General features: G+C 54.7%; 1 protein-coding gene across 3 annotated transcripts in view; it reads left to right on the top strand.

Annotated features, from left to right (window-relative positions):
• The first annotated feature begins 1,490 nt into the window (after nt 1-1,490).
• SCARA5 (scavenger receptor class A member 5) overlaps nt 1,491-22,034 on the top strand; it is a 38,938-nt gene continuing 18,394 nt past the window's right edge. For 2 of the 3 annotated variants that reach the window (XM_061989778.1, XM_061989780.1), the window contains exons 1-5: nt 1,491-1,711; nt 2,751-2,872; nt 6,280-6,408; nt 13,566-14,240; nt 20,985-21,065. In XM_061989778.1, coding sequence (XP_061845762.1) covers nt 2,761-2,872; nt 6,280-6,408; nt 13,566-14,240; nt 20,985-21,065 — 997 coding nt within the window. In that variant the 5' untranslated portion in view covers nt 1,491-1,711; nt 2,751-2,760. The remainder of the gene's footprint in view (nt 1,712-2,750; nt 2,873-6,279; nt 6,409-13,565; nt 14,241-20,984; nt 21,066-22,034) is intronic. The other variant, XM_061989779.1, reaches the window with a different exon arrangement.

The following is a 22,034-nucleotide window of genomic DNA, read 5'->3' on the forward strand; positions in this document are numbered from 1 at the left end:
CTCACTCATTTCAGATTTCCAGAAGAGCAAGACTCACCTATGCCCAGTTCAAACCCAGAAGCAGAACCATCCAATGGCAAATTTATTGTGTGGCATACAATGCAAAAGCTCAACTCTGCTGGAGATCACCTGAAATGTAATAAAATATTAACCTTTTTGGGATTACATATGACTTAGGTGTTCTGTATTCAGGTGAAACCTTGGGGATGCTCTGCAATAATTGCTTTTTCTTGCTGAAGCTTCGCTTTCATGGGGGAAACATTTGCAGATGTTTGGACAGGTCTGTATGGAGCATGTTTCAACAATGCTTTTGGGAATCTCAGGGGTCAGAGCCCTACCCCAGGCTGTTTAGACCTGGAATGTGTCATCTTTCCTTGTCCCAGACCTTTGGGGTGTCCTTGGTAGGTGTCCCAAGGAGAAGCCTTTGTCAGGGAGACAACCACCGTGGACTCATGGTAGTAAACCTGCAGTTATGTGGTTGCATTCCTGGAGATCTTTCCTCCTGATAGATGAAGTGATGTGTGTCCTCAGGATGATACTATAGTTGGAGATGCCCTTGGGTGAGGAGCACTTGCCCTTGTCTCCTCAGATCTTGCCATCCTTTCTCAGGTCTAGGTCTCGGTCCCAGTATATTTCTGGCTTCCAAAAAGGTGTGTTGTCATGGCCAAGCTGGTCCCCCACACCCTGCAGAGACATTGGAGAGTGCTTTGCTCTACTCCAGGACCAGGGATGGGGTAGGGACATGGGGAGCCGGGGACCAGCTATGCACTTGAGCGGCCTGGATTAGCTGCAAGCTGCAGTGGAGAGTGGGCAGCACCCCAGAGGCCGCAAGGGATTTGCAGCAGCACCTTAAAGCTTTCTCCTCAAACTGCTCTTGTCCCTGTCCCCACGGGAGATGTCCCTTTCCCGGTTCGCCGGGAGATGCTCCCGCCCCTGTTCCATTGAGGGACACTCCTGCCTCGATTCCCCGAGGAGTGTTCCAGCTCCGGCTCTCTGGGGGATGCTCCAGCCTCGGTTCACCCAGGAGATGCTTTTGCCACGGTTCCCCGAGCAATGTTCCTGCCTCGGTTTCCCGAGGAATGTTTCTGTCTCGGTCTCCCGAGGAATGATCCTGCCTCGGTTTCCCCGGGAGATGCTCCAGCCCGTTTCCCAAGGGGATACTCCGGCCCCTGTTCCCCGGAGGATGGGGGATGCTGCCGACCCTGTTCCCCGGAGGACGCTTCTAATCCAGTTCTCCCAAGAGATACTCCGACCCTGCTTCCTCCAGGAGATGCTCCGGCTCCGGCTCCGGCTCCGGCTCCGGCTCCGGCTCCGGCTCCGGCTCCGGCTCCGGCTCCCCCTGCCCGTCTCCCTGCGGCAGGAGGGGCCCGATGCGCGCGAATGGGCGGCGGGGGCGGCCCCAGAGAGGGGAGGGGGCGTGTGGAGCCCGTCCCCCATCCCGTTCCCCGCCTACAAAACCCTCCCCGCCGAGCGGTCCTCGCTTACAGGTTCCCGGCTGTGCGCATCGCCCAGCCGCGGGGACACCCTCCATGGGAGGCTGGCGGGGAGCGGCGGCCCCTGCGCGCCCGTGGGGAGCTGGTGGTGAGGTCGGGGGCTCCCCCTGCTCTCCTTATCCTCCTATCCCGACAGCCATGGCACAGCCCGGGGACTGAGGGAGAAGAAGGGGGAAGGAGACAGGGGAAACTCGGTCCCGCGTTGGTCCGGCACGCAGGTAAGTGGCTGCTCCCCGGTTACACGGGTGATGGTTGTCCCGTGGGAGCGGGGGCCGGGGCTGCTGCTTCCTCCAAAGTCCGCTCCTAGCGGGGCTGGTTTTGGTTTTGTGGCTCGGGAGGGGTGGTGTCAGGACCCGAGGATCTCCATGGAACACAGTACCCATGAGCTGCCAGCGAGGGGTGGCTGGAGCTGGGGCAGTGGCCGGGGATGAGTTTGGGAGAGCTCAGCAGGTCTCACTTAAAGGGGGGTTTTTAACTCCTTCTACTTCAGAACTCTGCTAGGAGTTGGAGGCTGGTTCCCACCTCCCCTTTCACCCCCCTCTTCGACTGAGTGCTGTGATAAAACCTTGGTAACAGAGGAGATCCAACCTTCCCAGGGCCACCAGCTGCATCCCTGAGAGCAGCCCAGCCCAAGCCTCCTGAGGCAGTGACAGCAGGATCAGGCCCTTGAGGAGGTCAGGATGCTGAGATATCTAGAGGTATTTCATGCAGGGGATCCCCAAGGTACAAAAGAGGTCTTGGGGAGTCTTGCATGCATGCCCTGAGCCCCTGTCTCCCCATCCTTGGAGGGACAGACACTCAAGGCATGCCTGGGGGAGACACTGAGGATGGCAGTCCCCAGAGCATGTAGTCAAGCACAGGTGGCCCCTCCTTAGCCAATAGGGAAGGCAGTTGTGCTGATGGTAATGTGCAAGCATGTAGGCAGGACTAGCTGATGTTGGACTTGCAGTGGACTAGCATTCACCAGTTTGTCACTGCATTTGTTGAGGGGATCTAACTTGTTTGGAGCAGTCTCGTTTTGACCCAACCTGGGCCGTGGGCAAGACAAGAAACCTCATGCTGAGACATGAGGGTCAGCATTGCCCAGTGAGTGTGGAGGGCTCCCTTGGCAGCAGGTCCATTTCTCCAGCACCAGCCCACACCATGCTGGTGCCAGAGTCATGCAGTAGATGGTGATTAGCCAGGATGGGCTCTTGCCATGTCAGGATATTCCATAGCCACCAAGCACCATCTCATAGGCCTCTTCTGCTCCACCAGCAGCAGGACAATGGAGAACAAAGCCATGTATCTTCACACCTTCAGTGAGAGGGAGAATGGCTCCATCTTTGAGGAGCCTTTCGAGGGAAGGAACCTCTCCAAACTGAACCTCTGTGAGGATGGTGAGTCCATGCTCCACATTCTCATCACTCGGGGCGGGCGGGGGGGGGGGGGCTTTTAATCTAGTGGTAGAAATCTGGAGAGCTTCTGGGGGGTACATGAGGGCTTGGATTGCTCAGGAGAAATTGGCCTCACACAGGCAAAGTTTATTGCCCTGGGCTGTCCAGGGTGAGGGTGCCTTGGTGGAAGTAGCACCATGATATGTAGATTGGAGCTGAGGAAGAAGTTCTTCCCTGAGAAGGTTGCCAGTCCCTGTCCCAGGCTGCCCAGGGAGCTGGTGGAGTCCCCATCCCTGGAGCTATTGCAAAGCCGTGTAGCTGAGGTGCTGAGGGACATGGGTTAGTGGTGGGCTTAGTGCTGTGAGGAGAGGGGTTGGACTCAAGGAGCTTAAAGGCCTTTGCCAACTGAAATGATTCTATGTGTGGCAGCCCAAACAAAGTGGAGAAACTTCTCTCCTGCTGCCATGGTCTCCCTGGGAGAAATGCTCAAGGAACCCTAGTGCAGGAGGGTTTCTGTGCCTCCTCTCCTGTCTCCCTCTTTCCTCTCTGACAGGGGGATCACAGAGCCAGGGCACCAGGGGCCTCTCAGTGTGCTCAGGATCTCCTTTGGTTCTGCCACTGACCAGGGATGTGCTCCAGGGAAAAACACTCTTCTTGCTGAAAGTTAATTTTTTAGGTTTGGGTTTTTTTTCTTCTTGTTCTCCAAGGCTTTGACTCTCCTGCATGTGATCTTGCCCAGACATACTCTGCAGTGGGGATGGCAGCACTGGGGTGTGCAGCAGGACACAACAAGCCCTGCTTACATCTCCCACACATCTTTGCTGCCCCCTTTCTCCACTGTGGACTTGTTGAGCTCTACCCCTTCTCTCTTGCCCTATGAAACACTGCCTACGTTTCACCAGATTCAGTCTTGGCCCCCAGGCAAGCAGCTCTGATGAATTTTTCCTGAGGCAGCCTGCATGGGAGAGGCCAAGAATTGGGTGCTTAAACAGAGACATGAGGTGCCCTTTGCTGGCACTTTTAATTTGCAGACCTGTGGAACTGCTGGAGAAACTAATCTTGTTCTGAGCAGGCTTCCTAGCACTGCTGTCCCTCACCATAAGCAGGGGGTAGTGGTCATGGGGGACTCTTGCTCCTGGTTGTAGGCATGTGAGTGATGCCCAAGGTGTGATGGAGAGCCCCGGTACTTCCAGAGGGTAGCCCGGGTGCCAGGCTGGGCCACATCCAGGCACTGAGTGAGCTGAGAACACTCGGCATGGACAAATTTCTCCTGGATGCTTGCATGATGCTTGTACTGGTCATTGCAAGAGGAGATGTGATGCTGCTCTGTGGATGTATTCTCCTGCCCTCCAGTCCCTGAGATGGAGACAGGTTGGAGTCCAGAGGGTGGATTTCACCATCCAGGTGAAACCTGAGTCTTGATGCCTTTCTCCAAACTCAATGTAACCCCGCAAGGTGGCAGCAACATGTCTACTCCTGCCTCTGCCCACCTTCCTGCAGCAGAGAAAGGGGCAGATCCTGCCCAGGGCCTGTCCCTATGTTCTGCCACACTGCGAACATGTCACAGGGGTGGTGGAGATGCTGGAAGAGATAGGAGGGAAGAGTTGGTGTCCTCTACAGCTGAGGCCATCATTCCCAGGAGATACCTTGTCCTGGTATGGGGAAATGGCAGGTGGGGTCCAAGGTTTCTCCCTGGCTTTGGTATTTCTGTGGCAGATTGCCCCAGATCTCTCATCTGTATCTCCTCCTGATGCAGAGCTGGCCCTCCAAAGAATCCCATTCCCAGGGGAAAAATTGTTTGTGGGGCTGTCAGGTCTGCAGCCACACAGGGCAGAGTCAAGGACAATCTTGAGAGCTTCATTGTGAAGATGGGCTTCCCAAGTCCCTCCTGGGTTCATGGAAAAGGCTTGGGGAGGAGACCTGAGGGCCTGTGCTGCAGCCTGTTGCTTGCAGTGGCCCTCAAGACAGCAGCCCTCAGACCACCCCCCTAGGGCCTGGGCAATGACAAGCCCTGGCTGCTTTCAAGCCTCCCACCTTCTGCACTCCCCCTGACCTGATGGGTCACAGCTCCAGCTCTCCTGGGCATGGGCAGAGGGAAGAAATATTTGCTTTTCCCCTTGGTTACTGGCCTGTGGGCTCCTTGGAGCGGGCTGTTGTGAAAACCCTGCTTACGCAGCTGCAGTCCCTCCTGCTCTTCTGAGAGCAGAAATGAGAAGTGGGTGGTTCAGGGCCCAGGGCCAGCTCCTCCCAGAGTCTCCCAGGACCTGATATAAGTGTTAATGTCAGAAAAATATTGCAGCTTTGCCTTTTTCTGAAACCCTCGGCTCCATCTGTTTGGCCAGTGACAGCAAATGGGAAAGGCGTGCGGGTAATGATTTGCAGATGGAGCAGTCCCTGAGGGGAGGCACCGCCTCTCGCACCTGAGCTGGGGCACCCTGACCAACACACAGCCCCGAAGGCTCACCTCTGGGTGTCAGTGAGCCTAACCTGACCACTTGAGCAATTTAGAGCCCTGAAGTGGGGCTAACTGAAGTGATACACCCACTGTAACTCTTTGCTGGTCTGGAGGCGCTTGCAAACTTCTCCATCCCTCCAGCAAGGACAGACATGTGGATCATCAGCAGGGGAAGGGCAAGGGGGCAGTGGAAAATCATAGAATCATAGGATGGTGGGAGTTGGAAGGTGGAGGTGGGTGGGAAATGAGGAGCTGGCCCTTGGTGATGGCATTGCTCACCTGCACCCAGAGAGGGGTGGTAGGAGGAGTGTGAGAGAGGGGAGTAGCAGACACTACTTGATGCCCCTTAGGGTGCCACTGGTCTTCTTGCCCACAAGGGCACATTGCTGCTCATGTTTATTTGCTGCCCACCAGCACTCCCAGGTCCCTCTCTGCAGAGCTGCTCTCCAGCAGGTCACCCCCAGCCCGTCCTGGTGCAGGGGCTTGTTCCTCCCCAGGTGCAGGACTCTGCACTTGCCCTTGCTGAACAAAAGGGCCACCTTACAATCAGAATCATAGAACTGTTTGGTTGGAAAAGACCTTGAAGGTCCCCATGTCTGCTCCTTCCCCTCACACTGCCAAGCCCACTACTAACCCATGGTCCCTCAGCTACACGGCTTTGCAATAGCTCTGGGGACGGGGACTCTGCCACCTCCCTGGCCAGCCTGGGACAGGGGCTGACAACCCTCTCATCTCCCCTCAGGCCCCTCTAGTCCAGGCTGAACTCCCCCAGGGCCCTCAGCCCCTCCCCAGCACACTTGTGCTCCAGCCCCTTCCCCAGCTCCGCTGCCCGGCTCTGGACACGCTCCGGCCCCTCAGTGTCCCTCTGGCAGTGTCCCACTGCTGATACAAGCCAGGGTGCCACTGGCCTTCTGGGTGCACCATGCTCTCCCTGACACTTTGCTCTGACCTGCAGGTCCTGGGAGGAGGATGAAGGTAACAGGATGTTGTGGCCGGCTGGGGTCCTTGGCAGCACTGAAATACGCTGTGGTGGGACTCTACCTTCTCGTCTTTCTCATCCTTGTTGGTGTCTTCATCCTCGCAGGTAAGTGCTAATCCTTGGTCCTCCCTCCATGGTATAACTGTCCACCACAGTGATGTACAGAATCAGCCAAACAGGTCTGGCCGTGGGATCAAATTTCTGCTGCCTCTACAGATGTGTTCTGGAACATTTTCTATGCCATCCAGGAAAGGAAAATATGGGATACAGCAGAAGCACTTCCAGCTCTTTGGAGACAATTACATGAGCCACACCAGCTCCATACCACACATTTGGAGTGGTTTTAACTCAAGCTTTAAGATCGGAGTAACTGGGGGATGGGGAGGCTCGGGAGACTTGTGTTTGGGCCTAGACTTCTTCTTGTCACTGTACCATCACTCCCAAGGAGGCCAATGGCTTTCTGGCATGTATCAAGATGAGTGTGTGCACCTGGGAAGGAACAAGCCCCTGCACCAGGACAGGCTGGGGGTGACCTGCTGGAGAGCAGCTCTGCAGAGAGAGACCTGGGAGTGCTGGTGGGCAACAAATAAACATGAGCAGCAACATGCTCTCATGGGCAAGAAGGCCAGTGGCATCCTGGGGGCCATGAAGAGAGTGTAGGCAGCAGGAATACAAGCTGGAACCCAGCAAGTGCCAGTGGCACAGGAGGAGAAGCTTGTTTGGTGTTGAGGTGAGGGAGCCCTGGCCCAGGCTGCCCAGGGAGGGTGTGGAGGCTCCTTCTCGGGAGGATTTCAAACCTGCCTGGACATGTTCCTGTGCCCCCTGATGGAGGGGAACCTGCTTGAGCACAGATTTGGGCTGGATGAGCTCTACAGGGCCCTGGCAACAACCCCCACCCTCCTGTGATTCCATGGCTGCTGGATTTGCCCTGACCCCCATTGCCCCTTATTTTGCTCCGAGTAAGGTTGAGCCCTGGGTTCAGATGCAGGCAAGGTCTTATCCTTGCACAGCTCATCCCACACGTGCTGGCGAGGCTCCTGCCTTCCCTCTCCAGCTTTTTGGGGAGCACGGGGATTGAGAAGCTACTTGCAGATGCCTGTAATTACTCCCAGCCTCAGCTCATCCCTGTGTACATATCCCATGTGGTGTGCCTCACCTCTGGCTTGTTTTTCCCCTCATCATGCAAGAAGCAGTTTGGGAAGATGACTGCTTTAACCCATAGTCCCAGTACTCCTCTTCTCTTACACTCCTCCCACTCCCCTTTGGGTACAGGGGCTTGGACAAGTGCAGGTGGGCAATGCCACCACCAAGGGCCAGCTCCTCACTTCCCACCTGCTTTCTTCTCAGCTTTAACCATGACAGAGGAGGCAGGGTAGGGGCCCCCACCCCCTTCCCAGGCCCTCTCCACGGCCTTTGGGATGAGTTTCTGTGTCCTGCCTACTGTGGGCAGCTGCAGGGGGTGGTGGAGTTCATGTGCAACTCCAGCTGTGGCAATGCCACCACTATGAAGTCAGCCTGTGTGTTTTGCAAAGGGTGGATTTCATTTTTTGCCCTGTTCTAGAAAAGGGACAGAGAAGGTTTTGCTGGAATTTTGAAGCCTCTCCCACTTCTTTCTTGCATTACATTGTTTTAATGTTGTTGTTGGCCAGCAACACCCCGAGCGAGGGAATGCCATGAATTGTGCAAAGAGTTTGGGACAGGCGCTCTGGTCCTGGGCTGAGCTACAGCTGCTCACCCAAAAGCAGATCCAGCAATAACAATAACATTATGGCATCGGGTGATGGTGTTGGAGAGCCAGAGGCTCACGGGCATCTCCAAAGCCCCACCCCTTGGAGTCCCGTGACTGGCAGGAGTTCGGCTTCCAGTAAAGATCCTCAGTAAAACCACCTTTACCCCTGGGTTGTGGACCACAGTCTTGGAGAAGAAAGGCCAAATGAAGAGAAAAAAATAATCTCGTTATTGCTTTCTGCGTGTCTGGGGCTTTAAGCCAAGGCTCTGCCTTTGGCTGGAGCTGACTCACAGGGTCTGGAAGCAGCCATGCCCGCAGCAGCCTTATCACATCGAGGAAAACCACAGGCACAGGGTGGTCTTGGAATAGGGTGAGGAGAGTGCATGCGGCTGGGAATCACATGCAGCCTAGAGACACAACCCTGTTAGTCCTCAGCTTCAGGGGTCTGTGACTGGGTACCCTTGACAATGGAGAGCTCAATTATTCCATGGAAATTTTCACTTTTTGTGCTAGCAGAGACTACACAGGTCTGAGACCTTCTGAAAAGCATCTCTCTTCTATCAGAGGAGAAGGTGCACAGTGCTTATTGAAGTAGACTTGTTCTCACCTGCTCATCAGGCTGAGAAGAGAGGAGCCTCCTGAGGTTCACCAAGGGCAAGTGCAGAGTCCTGCACCTGGGGAGGAACAACCCCCTGCACCAGGACAGGCTGGGGGTGACCTGCTGGAGAGCAGCTCTGCAGAGAGAGACCTGGGAGTGCTGGTGGGCAGCAGATAAACATGAGCAGCAACGTGCCCTGGTGGGCAAGAAGGCCAATGGCATCCTGGGGGCCATGAAGAGAGTGTGGGCAACAGGTGGAGGGAGGTTCTCCTTCCCCTCTGCTCTGCCCTGGTGAGGCCTCATCTGGAGTCCTGTGTCCAGTTCTGGGCTCCCCAGCTCAAGAGAGACAGGGAACTGCTGGAGAGAGGTCAGTGCAGGGCTACCAAGATGCTGAGGGTTCTGGAACATGTCTGTGAGGAGGAAAGGCTGCGGGACCTGGGGCTGTTCAGCCTGGAGAAGAGAAGGCTGAGGGGGGACCTCATCAGTGCTGAGAAATCCCTAAAAGGGGGGTGTGGAGAGGATGGGGCCAGTGTTTGTTGTGTGGTGGCCAGTGCCAGGACAAGGGGTAATGGGCACAAGCTGGAACCCAGCAAGTGCCAGTGGCACAGGAGGAGAAAGTTGTTTGGTGTTGAGGTGAGGGAGCCCTGGCCCAGGCTGCCCAGGGAGGGTGTGGAGGCTCCTTCTCGGGAGGTTTCCAAACCCGCCTGGACACGTTTCTGTGCCCCCTGATGGAGGGGAACCTGCTTGAGCAGGGGCTTGTGCTGGATGAGCTCTGCAGGGCCCTGCCAACACCCACCATTTGGGGATTCTGGGATAACCCCCAGGTCCCTTCCAATGTCCCCAGCATGTGTACCTGGTGTTTTTGGCTAGGCAGCTTTCCCTGGACATCACTTTGCAGCCGGACTGGGCAGGTGTCCTGTGACTCACATCGCACTGCGTGAAGCGATGTTAGAAAATGAGTCAACTGCCAAAAATACCACGAACCACCTCGGAGCTGCAGAAACAGGATGTTTTCAGCAACAGAGACGGGGTGGTTTCAAGGCAGCCTGCTTTTAATATCTTCTCTTGCAAGCCTGGCAGTGGTTTTCTTGGCTCCTGGGGATGCACACTCCCTCCTTGACCCTGACCCCCCCCCCCATTCACTGAAAAAGCTCTCAGTCCAAGGTTAGGACTACAGTCTTGGCTTTTTTTTTTTTTTTGCAAGGTCTGGGTTAAATCCCAGATGCCTGCACACACAGACCTGCATTTTGGTGTTTGGACCCAGATCCCTGCCTGACCCTCTGCCCGGTCACCCCAAGCATCTAGCCCTGAGATGCTCCAGCAGCAGTGGGAGTCCAGGCAGGGCTCGTTAGGATGTGACTATTGAGCCAAGTAATTTAGTGTGGGCATTTGAACTGTCCATCTGACTTGCACCCCATCTCCATACTCATGTCTGCATTGAGAAAAATCACATTTCCATGCTTGACACTCCTGCATTCCCAACAGAAGCATCTAAAGAAATAAGCACTCTCTGTGATGCCAGCACAGATGAAGGCAACAGACCCAGCCCCATGGCCAGCCATGGTGTGATGGGATGAAACCTCCTATTTGGGTGAGACTTGGGGATGTCCAGACTTGCTATTATTGGGCATCCAGACACGTGTAGAAACTCCTGCTCAGCATCTGCCTGACTTCACAGTGGAAACAAAACTCAAGGGACCCAATGGCAATGCCCAGGGAACTGTACCTGGGGCCAAACAGGACCTTGGAGACCAAATCCAGATGTCCCGTGAGGCTTCACCTGCAGCCTCTTGGTTTTCTGCATCTGATGATGCCAAGGATGGTGAAAACATCTGTTTTTGACACACACATCTGCTTTGCATTCTCATGTTGGCTGTCAGAGGATCTCCAAATGGTGGGGCTTGGCAGGGCCCTACAGAGCTCATCCAGCCCAAGCCCCTGCTCAAGCAGGTTCCCCTCCATCAGGGGGCACAGGAACGTGTCCAGGTGGGTTTGGAAACCTCCTGAGAAGGAGCCTCCACGCCCTCCCTGGGCAGCCTGGGCCAGGGCTCCCTCACCTCAGTACCAAACAAGTTTCTCCTCCTGTGCCAGTGGCACTTGCTGGGTTCCAGCTTGTGCCCATGACCCCTTGTCCTGGCACTGGCCACCACACAACAAACACTGGCCCCATCCTCTCCACATCCACCCTTTAGGGATTTCTCAGCACTGATGAGGTCCCCCCTCAGCCTTGTCTTCTCCAGGCTGAACAGCCCCAGGTCTCACAGCCTGTTCTCCTCATCCTTGTGGGGATGCTGTGGTTGTCTGTGCATCCATCTGGGCCAAGAAACTCTTGGAAGGAGCAGCTTTGGGCACCCAGACAGCAAGCAGCAGCACCCACCTCTTCACCAGCACCGTGGTGATTTATCCCAAAGTATTTCCTTCCCAGTTGTCCACTCTTGAGGTGGCCTTGAGCACATTGCTTGGCTGTTTCCCTCACTGTGAATCCCCTCAGCCCCTCAACATAGTGCTCACTGGGCCACTGGCATGGCAGGGACGGGTTATAAATGGTAACATTGAGATGCAGGAACGTGCAGAGGAGGACTATACAAAGTCCCCAGTCCCAGGAGGGAAGATCTGAGCTGGCATGCTGGGAAACCAGGACAATCCAGCAGCAGGTTTAATTATCTGGGGCTAATTAATGGAGGCAAAATGCCTATGGTTCCTGGAAGATGCTCAGCTCCTCTGTTATGGCACCCTCTGCTCCTCCCATAAATGCACCTGAGGTGTATGAAAAAGAGTGTGGGCAGCAGGTGGAGGGAGGTTCTCCCCCCTCTCTCCTCTTCCCTGGTGAGGCTTCATCTAGAGTCCTGTGTCCACTTCTGGGCTCCTCACTTCAAAAGAGACAGGGAACTGCTGGAGAGAGGCCAGTGCAGGGCTACCAAGATGCTGAGGGGAATGGAACATCTGTGTGAGGAGGAAAGGCTGCGGGACCTGGGGCTGTTCAGCCTGGAGAAGAGAAGGTTGAGGGGGGACCTCATCAGTGCTGAGAAATCCGCAAAGGGTGGGTGTGGAGAAGATGGGGCCAGTGTTTGTTGTGTGGTGGCCAGTGCCAGGACAAGGGGTAACGGGCACAAGCTGGAACCCAGAAAGTGCCAGTGGCACAGGAGGAGAAACTTGTTTGGTGTTGAGGTGAGGGAGCCCTGGCCCAGGCTGCCCAGGGAGGGTGTGGAGGCTCCTTCTCGGGAGGTTTCCAAACCCGCCTGGACACGTTCCTGTGCCCCCTGATGGAGGGGAACCTCTTTGAGCAGGGGCTTGGGCTGGATGAGCTCTGTAGGGCCCTGACAACCACACCATTCTGTGGTTCTACAATTCTCAGGTCCTCCTGATCCCCCTCAAGGCATCCAGTGCCACCACTGTGGGTGGTCATGAGCCCAGGGAGAGGGCCCCTGCAGCCCTTCATGTATGCACATCTGCCTTTACCCTCTCCTTCCTCCTGTGATTTTAATTCAAACCAAATGACTTTGCTCAGTTTCTGCACCATGGCAATGAGAGGCTGAGCTGCCAGGGCAGTCTCACGCCAGCCCGTGGCCGTATGCCAGCCAAATCCCCACCACAGCTTAGAGAACAATGAGGATTATTTGTTCTTATTTTCATTTTAAGTAATTCTCATGATTTATGTGTATTTGGTTTTGAGCAGCCCCCCGCCCACCCTGCCCCTACCCCCCTAGGCTGCAGTGGAAACCCAGCATCAATGCAAAGCAGAGGGAGAAGATGATATTCCCCTGCCTGGGTCAGGGATTATGGGGTCTTCCAAGCTGTGCAGTGAGATGATGGGGTCCAGGATTGGGCCTTACTGGGTGCTACTGGGCTTGCTGAGCAAGGGGTGTCTGAAACAGTGCTAGAAACTGCTAAGAGCAAGAAGATCTCCACAAATTTCCAGATTCTCTCTCCAAACCCCATCTTTATGCTCTAGTGCAAGGCCGGGAAGGAGTCTTGAGTGAGTGCCTGGGTGGCCAGGAGCTCTCTGCTACTTGGGGATGCAGAGGCAGGGGTTGAAGGATGCTGCTGTGCTGGGGTGGGTTTGGTCCCTTGGGAAGAGCCTGGCAGGCCTGGAATTGCTCCTGACATGGGGTGGGTTTCGTCCCTCGGGAGGAGCTCCAGCAACTCCAGGATGCTCATTTGCCAGAGTTGGTTTCCTCCCTTGGGAAAGGGCTCGGCAGCCTCAGGATACTCCTGTGCCAAGGTGGGTTTCTTCCCTTGGAAAGATCCCCAGCAACCCTGGGATGCAGGATGTGGATTCTCCTGTGCCAAGGTGGGTTTGCTCCCTCGGGAAGCCAGGATGAGGGATACAGATGCTCCTGAGCCAGGGTGTGTTTGCTTCCTCAGGAAGAGCCTGGGCAGCCCTGCGATGCAGTGCAGGGATGCAGTGCAATGGGAGCAAGCCACACCCAGAGTTGTGGAGAACTGCTGAACCAGCCTGATGATCTCCATTATATAGCAAGGGGCTGAGCTCAGGTTCAAGAGCAGCAGCCAGAAGGGAAACCTGATTGTTAAAACTAAAACCTCAGCAAGGGAAGAGGCAGTTTTTAAGGTCTGCTTTTTAGGAAAGGGAAGCGGATGCTGCTAGCAACCAGGTCTCTGACCAAAGGCAAACCCAATCCAGGGCAAAGCCACGAGACAGAGCTTTGTAGCATCATGACCCATTTGGCGAAGCCTAGAGCCATCCCAAAGCCCAGTGCTGCTGAGACCCTCTGTGGTCCTGCCTGAGTGAGATGCCTCCTTCTCCAGCCCGTCAGCAATCTACATGTTTCTCCAACTGTGGAGAAAACTGTGAGGCTAAAGAGGGGCTGATGGGCACCAAGGAACCAGGGCTTGTTCAAGGGCTTCCTAGGAGGAAATTGGGTTCCCACCTCCATGGAATGGTTTCTGATGTGCCATCCTCTCCATCCATTGCAGTCTCCAGGCCACAGACATCCCCCGAGGATCTGAAGGTGCTGATGGGGAACGTCAACCGCCTCAACGAGAGCTTTCGGGACATGCAGCTGAAGCTGCTGCACCTACCTCTAAAGGGGGACGTGCTGGATCACATCTGGAGACTCCAGGACCTTCTGCAGAACCACTCAGACTCCTTGTTCCTCATGACTGGATCGCTGCAGAAGCTGGAAGGACTTCTCTGGAGCCTGCAGACCCAGGCCAGCCAAACCGACAAGGCAGTGTCCAGCCTCTGGGACAGCCTGTCCCAGCAGAGTGACGCAGCTCAGCAGGAGACGTACAAGCTCTCCGTGGAAGGCAACAGCAGCCGGCTGCTGCTGCAGCACCATGAGCACCTCCTGAGCCACCTGGGCAGCAGGGTAGAGAGCCTGAGTGACCAGGTGGCGACCGTGAGCGGGGCTGTGGATGCCATGAACAGGACCTTCTCCTACGACGTGAGCATCCACCATACCCGCATCCAGGACCTGCAGGTGCTGATCAGCAATGCCACCGAAGACGCCCGGCAGATGCGTCTCATCCACATAGCCATGGAGGAGCAGCTGAAGCATGAGCTGGCCATCCTCAACAATGTGACAGAGGACCTAAGGCTGAAGGACTGGGAGCACTCTGTCGCGCTGAAGAACATCTCTGTGATACGGGGTAAGCCAAGCACCTCTTGCAGGCAGCTCCTTCACTGGTGCATGAAGCTGTCATGAGGAGGAGGGTGTCATAGAATCATAGAATTATTTTGGCTGGAAAAGATCTTTAAGCTCAAGTCCAACCCCTGCCAAGCCCACCACTAACGTATGTCCCTCAGCACCACTAACCTGTGTCCCTCAGCACCTCAGCTACATGGCTTTGGAGCTCCCTCAGCTCCAATCTAAACCTCCCGTGGGGCAACTTGAGACCATTTCCTCTTGTCCTGTCATTCATTGCTGGGGAGAAGAGACCAGCTCCCACCTCACTACAGCCTCCTGTCAGGGAGTTGCAGAGAGTGATGATGTTTCCCCTCAGCGTTCTCCTCTCCAGGCTGAACACCCCCAGGGCCCTCAGATGCTCCCCATAAGATTTGTTCTCCAGACCCTTCCCCAGATTCACTGCCCATTGTCCTTGGTGCTTTGGGTGGCAGTGGAAATGGGGATGTCCTGTGGGGATGTCTCATGTACTCTTTGGTGTATCAAATCCACTAGGCAACACTCTTTAGCTCTCTGAGGTGTTCAAGTGTCCTTGTCACTTTGGAGTCTTGGACTCTCCAAATGCCTCTCCATCCATGTTAGGAAATAAGTTCCCAAGATTCCCTCAGAAATGACAGGAAAACACTCTTCCAAGCACCTCCTGACCATGAAAGTGGAATGGATGGTGGGCTTTTGTCCTGCCTTGTGCTGCAGTGATCAAGGCTGCCCACCAGTACCCTCCATCATCATCGACCACATGATTTGCTTTTACCGTACATCCTCTTTACTCCATTTTCCCCCTCACATCGTCTTCTCCTTTACCACCCTCAGCTCCACTCCTCCCAAGATTATAGAATCATTAAATCACAGAATGGCTTGAGTGGGAATGGACCTTCAAAGGTCAAAAGTCCAACCCTCATGGGCAGGGACACCTCCCACCAGACCAGGCTGCTCCAAGCCCCATCCAACCTGCCCATGGGGCAGCCACAGCCTCTCTGGGAAACCTGTGCCAGGGTCTCACCACCCTCATTGTGATGAATTAAACAACACATCCCTGCTAACTCTTGACCATTGACCCTGATTTTCCTTTTTGTATTTATATGGTTACCTTGGTAATCCTCCCCTCACTCTACTAAGTGTCTGCTCCCTTGTTCTCAATTATCTGCAAGGTCCAACTGTTTGTGACACTGTTATCTCATGAGCGTAGCTATATGGCCATACACATCCTACTGTCTTGCTGTGGTGGGATCACCCACTTTTCTGCACCCCACAGCCCTAGATCTCCTGGGACAGTCCAGCTCCAAGAGACCAGCTTAAGTGGAGATGCCTGTACTGGAGAGACCCATGTCTGCTGTGCTAGACTCCAGTGCAGTTGCCTGACGTGACTGGGGAGCAGCAAGGGGAGGGTCTTCCTGTGTTGCACTAAAGGAGAGGTTGCTTTTGCTTCAAAGGTCTTAGAGGCTACAATAGGGAAAGGAGCTGCCCTCCTTGGGACCAACTTGGCTTCCTGGGAGGGGTCAGGGCTCTTCAGGAACAGGGGTAGCTGATCAAGACTGTGATGGGAGGCAGTAAAGTCATGATTTACAACACAAGAGCAAGGGGCACCCTATGAAATGATGGGCGGGAGAGGCTCAGAGCAGCCCTTTCCCACATGCCACCTTCTCACCTGGCTGGAGCTGCTTGCTGTTGAAGCAGAAACCCAAGTGGGTCTACAAGATGCTGGGCAAATTCACACAGGACACATCCATGGCTGTTAAATGCCATGACCTGCACCCAGTCCCAGTGAATAAACTGGCTATGAGAAGGGGGAAAACCAGGAAGAAACATGAAAGAGCCCAGTGTAAGCTTTATGGGGCAGAGCAAGATACCGGAGAGCAGCTTGCTGTCCCACTTCTCAGCTGTTTGTTTGCACCTGCACAGATGCAATGGGCTGCTGCTCATTTCCAGTGCTTCCAGGTGAAATACCAGATGGGGAGGGAAAGGGCTGATGCCAAGGCCCTTACTCTCTCTGTCTGTCTGCTGAGCTGAGAGGGGGCAGATGTGGCTTGAACTGCAGCAGCTACATCTCTCCATCCAGGCCAACCAACACCTTTAGGTAACAGCAGCAAATTGGGGTCATTTCCCTGGCCCCTAGGGGATGTTGGCTCCTGTGCTTCATAGAATCACAGAATGGTAGGGGTTGGAAAGGACCTTCAGAGATCATCTAGTCCAACCCCCCTGCAGAAGCAGGTTCACCTAGATCAGGTCACACATGAAGGTGTCCAGGCAGGTCTTGAAAACCTCCAGAGAAGGAGACTCGGGGCTGAGAAGGTTCAGGGCTGCTGAGACTGTGTTGCACCCACTGCTTTGAGGTTTTCATAGCTGTCCACCCACCCCCTGAGAGGACTGTCACCTTCTCTTGGTTAAAGCCACCAAGGAAGGGGACCATCGCAGAGCCTGACACCCGTGTGCTGTGTTACTCCAACTAACATAAGCTGAAAGCAAAACAAATCCCCTCCCAACAGGCCGGCACCTGATTTATCAGCCACTGCCCTGACACATTCCTGGCATCCCCATCTTCCCTCTCTCTCCATCCCTCCTCTGGTTTCTCTCATCAGCCATAGGTCATGGGTAATTTTAGGAGCCTTGTGCCCAGCTGGATTTACCCCATCTCCAAATGTCCTTGGGTGAGTCCACCATGATCTCAGCTGGATTTACACCAGTGCAGCCAGAACTGAGCGATGTGGGACTTCTTGCTGGGGGGACATTTTCCTTTTTGGCTGAGCCCCAGGCTCTCAATTTGAGGCTGTTTGCTGGTGATGGCAGCTTGGGGAGGTCCCCAGGCTCGTCTCCAGCAGCCAAGCAGCTCTTGTGTCTTAGAGAAGTCTTGGCCTCACAGCAGAGAAGGGCTCTGGGTCTTAAATAACAGTGTCACCGGGAGGGAGGATGCTCGGGATCCACTGCCTGCCTGGATCTGCCTGCACAGCTTGCTGGGTGGGATGTGCTGGCTCGCAGCAGCACTGGCAGGATGACTGCAACAGTCTAATCTGGCCATCAGCTCTGTGCACATCATCAAAGTCTTCGTCCTGATGGTTTTGGAGGGTTTTCCTCCTCAGCTGGTGCAGTGAGCAGCCCAGCCCTGTGCAGGCAGGAGGGTGAAGCAGGGGTGCATCTGGGCTGGGGTGTTCTTTCCTGAGCGCAAAGCCCTGTGGGGTGGGGACCAGCTTGGCACATTTCTGCGGTGCTGGTCAGCCTCTCCCAACTGCTCCTCCCAGTGCTCCTCCATCCTCCACCCCAGCAGCTCCCTGTGTCCCATCCCACAGGCTGTCCCTGGGGATGAGGCCGTCTCTGCTCATGGAGCTGCCTGGATGTAGCCAAGAGGAGATGTTCTGGTGGCTGATGGGCCGTGAGGCTCACTGCTGTGAGAATAACTCTCAAGGATGAGTGCCAAAACCTAGGAGTCAGCACACAGGGTCAGCCCAACAAGCTGCCATCCCCAAGCTCCATTTCCCATCCCAGGTATTATGGAAAGGGAATAAGGGAAAACATGTCTCTTCCCTGGCTTTGTTCTTCCAGCCTTCAGCTCGTACAGAGCAGATGAGATTGTCTGTTGCCCATAGCCACCCTCCATGAAACTTAATTCCCTTCTTAGTGTGTCCATACCCTTGACCTCTCTAATGTCCTGTGGGATGTTTTTCTGTGATGGTAGAAGAGATATGGGAAGGGAAGGGAAGGGAAGGGAAGGGAAGGGAAGGGAAGGGAAGGGAAGGGAAGGGAAGGGAAGGGAAGGGAAGGGAAGGGAAGGGAAGGGAAGGGAAGGGAAGACTGGGGAGCTGCACAATAGCAGCAGATTTTAAGGAAGAAGGGCAGCTGCAACCCTCCTCCCACTGAGAGGTGCCGAAAGCAAGTAGCTCCCATGTCCCTTCCAGGGTTAACAGAACTGAGGTGGGGCTCTAGTGTGGGTTGTTTCCTAGTGTGCCCATAAAACCAGAGCAGATGGAAGTTCTCAGAGCTGCCCCCGCATAGGGGACCGCAGCCGAGCCGTGCTGGAGCCAGTGTGGGGAGAAACAAAACATTTTGTGTCAGCAGCAGTTTTTCTCCAGTGTCATTGGTATGGGACCCCTTCTCTTTGGAGAGGGTACTTGGGGCAAAGTCAGGATGACAAAATCAGAGACCTTTATGCACCAGGACAGGCTGGGGGTGACCTGCTGGAGAGCAGCTCTGCAGAGAGGGACCTGGGAGTGCTGGTGGGCAGCAAATAAACATGAGCAGTAACATGCCCTTGTGGGCAAGAAGGCCAATGGCATCCTGGGGGGCTTGAAGGGAGTGTGGGCAGCAGGTGGAGGGAGGGTCTCCTTCTCCTCTCCTCTGCCCTGCTGAGGCCTCATCTGGAGTGCTGTGTCCAGTTCTGGGCTTCCCAGTTCCAGAGAGACAGGGAACTGCTGGAGAGAGGCCAGTGCAGGGCTACCAAGATGCTGAGGGGACTGGAACAATCGCATGAGGAGGAAAGGCTGTGGGACCTGGGGCTGTTCAGCCTGGAGAAGAGAAGGCTGAGGGGGGACCTCATCAACACTTAAAAATGTCTAAAGGGTGGGTGTCAGGAGGATGGGGTGACACTTTTTTCTGTGGTGACCAGTGCCAGGACAAGGGGTAATGGGCACAAGCTGGAACCCAGAAAGTGGCACAGGAGGAGAAGGTTGTTTGGTGTAGAAGTGAGGGATCCCTGGCCCAGGCTGCCCAGGGAGGGTGTGGAGGCTCCTTCTTCGGAGGTTTCCAAAGCCGCCTGGACACGTTCCTGTGCCCCCTGATGGAGGGGAACCTGCTTGAGCAGGTGCTTGGGCTGGATGAGCTCTGCAGAGCCCTGCCTACCCCCATTCTATGATTCTATGATTGTGTGATTCCTTCCTTGGTGACTCCCACTGTGGATATTTCCAGGGTTGCTTTTAGTTTTGCCCATGTTGGCAAAGCATCTCTTTTGTTTCAGCAAGTGATTTTCAGCATGTCAACCATGCTGTGCTGGAATGTAGCAGGGAAGGGAAGAACTTGATCCAAACCCAGGAGCATATCTGGGTCATGCAGAGTTTTCACTGCTCACCCTGGGATACCTGGGACCTTTGGGCAAGAGATATGCCAATAGAAAAACTGCTGCCTTGAAGCTCCCACTGCAGTTTCTCTAACTCCAGAGGGCAAGTAAGCAGATTTAGGAACATAAAGTTTTATGATGAGGGTGGTGAGGCCCTGGCAGAGGTTGTCCAGAGAGGCTGTGGTTGCCCCATCCCTGTCAGTGTTCAAGGGCAGGTTGCATGGGGCTTGGAGCAGCCTGGTCTGGTGGAAGGTGTCCCTGCCCATGGCAGGGGTATGGAGCAGACAAGATGTGAAGGTCTCTTTCAACCCAAACCATTCTAGGATTCTAAAATTTAATGACTGTTGTGCAATGTCCTTTAATGCTATGGAATGAACACCATCCCAGCACCTTCACACAGCACACCTCACCTGATTCCTGCCCCACGTGTCCCTGTGAAACAGCTTTTGAAAGCTGCTGGACCTTCTCCATCAGGGACAGTCACACCTCTCCCCAAGCAGGCAGTGTCCCTGCTGCTCTTGATTCCTCTCGTTCCCACCCAGAAATGCCTATTCATTGTTCTTAGCCCTCCTGGGTGTCCATTGTTCTTTGCATCCTTTTGTTCTGCCAGCCAGAGAGATATATGTCCCATGGGTTTAGGGTCCATCCACACATCCTCTCAGTGGCCAGAGATGTGCATCATCCAGGGAAGAGGAAACATAGGGCAAGTTAATACAATATCTCCCCATAGTCCTCTTCCAGCTACTGGCCACCTGCAGCTTGGCCATCTCCTGAGCTTGTTGCAGTTCAGCTGCTCAGGAACCCACTAATTTCTGCATAATACTGGCAATCCCAATTCCTCATTCCTTAGGACTGCTAAACAACTCCCCCTCTTCCTCTCCTGCTCCTTTTGCATTACCATGTCGCCTGGAGCCCTGGCTGGTGGTTTGCTTTCTGCACAACTGTGAGATGACAGTTTGTGGGGTTTCTAGGAAAACAGTGTTTAACAGTTTCCAATTCTCAGCTTAGCTTGGGAGGACAAAGATCAAATGACCCCTCCAGGCCTCCCTCTGCCCTATTTTCTCTCATCCCATGAGTCTTTACTTTTTTCCCCGTTCAAATTCTTCCTTCCAATTCATTTAGCTCATAATTGTTTTCAGCTTTGTGCACTTGGCCTTTTGCAGGCTGAGGAATAGAACTCGGTTACTGGGTTGGACTTTCTGCTCGCTCACGAGAGTTTACACCAACAAAGCAATCACCAGTGGCCAGTTCCTGGTGAGATCAGTGATGCAAATCCTCTCCTAAAGATTCATCTCAGTATTTCCAAAAGACTTTGTTGGGGTTTGGGTTTTTTTTCCCGTTTTTCTTAATGTTATTTCATTGGAGATGGCACAACTTTTGGTTAAAAAGGAATTCCTGGAGGCTGAAACATCCCATAGAGTCACGCTCAGCTGAAGGAGCTGCAAGGTGAAGTTCTCTGGCACAGGAGATGGGTCGATGGGGTCATGTTTGGATTTTAAAACCCACAGCCAGTGGAAGAAGGCTGCTGGCAAGCTCCTGTCTGCAGGGCTCTGTGTTTGTTAGAGGCCCCTGGACACCTGATCAACAATAACAGTTGGTGAAGGGTGGGTGGGTGATGCACTCATGCATCTGCTGCATGGTTGAACTCCAATACCTGTTGTGTTTCAGGGCCACCAGGACCCAAAGGAGACCAAGGCAATGAAGGGATGGAGGGTGAACCTGGTCTTCCCGGCCTGCCTGGCCTGCAAGGTAAGGGACAACATGTCCGGAGTGCACATAAGCCTGCAAGCCTTCACCCAAAGGCCATAGAAGCAGTAGGACACCTCCTGCTGACTTCCCAACATATCCCTTGAGACCTCCCTGGTAATGCACCAGCCACAAAGAACAGGATTAACCTGCTACCCCATCTCCTGCCACATAGAGGTCTTTAGAGACAAAAAGTCTCTCTCATTTCCCAGCTGGCCCCAGGACAGTGAGAGCTGCAAGAGTCCAGCATGGTCAGGTCCTGCAGCCTTTCCTCCTCACTCAGATGTTCCAGTCCCCTCAGCATCTTGGTAGCCCTGCACTGGCCTCTCTCCAGCAGTTCCCTGTCTCTCTGGAACCGGGGAGCCCATTACTGGACACAGGACTCCAGATGAGGCCTCACCAGGGCGGAGGAGAGGGGAAGCAGAACCTCCCTCCACCTGCTGCCCACACTCTCTTCATGCCCCCCGGGATGCCACTGGCCTTCTTGACCCATGAGAGCATGTTGCTGCTCATGTTTATTTGCTGCCCAACAGCACTCCCAGGTCCCTCTCTGCAGAGTTGTTTTCTGAGAGGGGCCTTTATCAATCTCAGCATATCAATGCTGAGAAATCCCTAAAGGGTGGGTGTGGAGAGGATGGGGCCAGTGTTTGTTGTGTGGTGGCCAGTGCCAGGACAAGGGGTAACAGGCACAAGCTGGAACCCAGCAAGTGCCAGTGGCACAGGAGGAGAAACTTGTTTGGTGTTGAGGTGAGGGAGCCCTGGCCCAGGCTGCCCAGGGAGGGTGTGGAGGCTCCTTCTCGGGAGGTTGCCAAACCCGCCTGGACACATTCCTGTGCCCCCTGATGGAGGGGAACCTGCTTGAGCAGGGGCTTGGGCTGGATGAGCTCTGCAGCGCCCTGACAACCCCATCATTTGGGGATTCTTGAATTACCTGCCCCTGGCCAACTTTGACACAGCCACTCAGCCCAGGTT

This window comes from Colius striatus, chromosome 2 (genome assembly GCF_028858725.1).
Source record: "Colius striatus isolate bColStr4 chromosome 2, bColStr4.1.hap1, whole genome shotgun sequence".
Taxonomy (NCBI): Eukaryota; Metazoa; Chordata; class Aves; order Coliiformes; family Coliidae; genus Colius; species Colius striatus.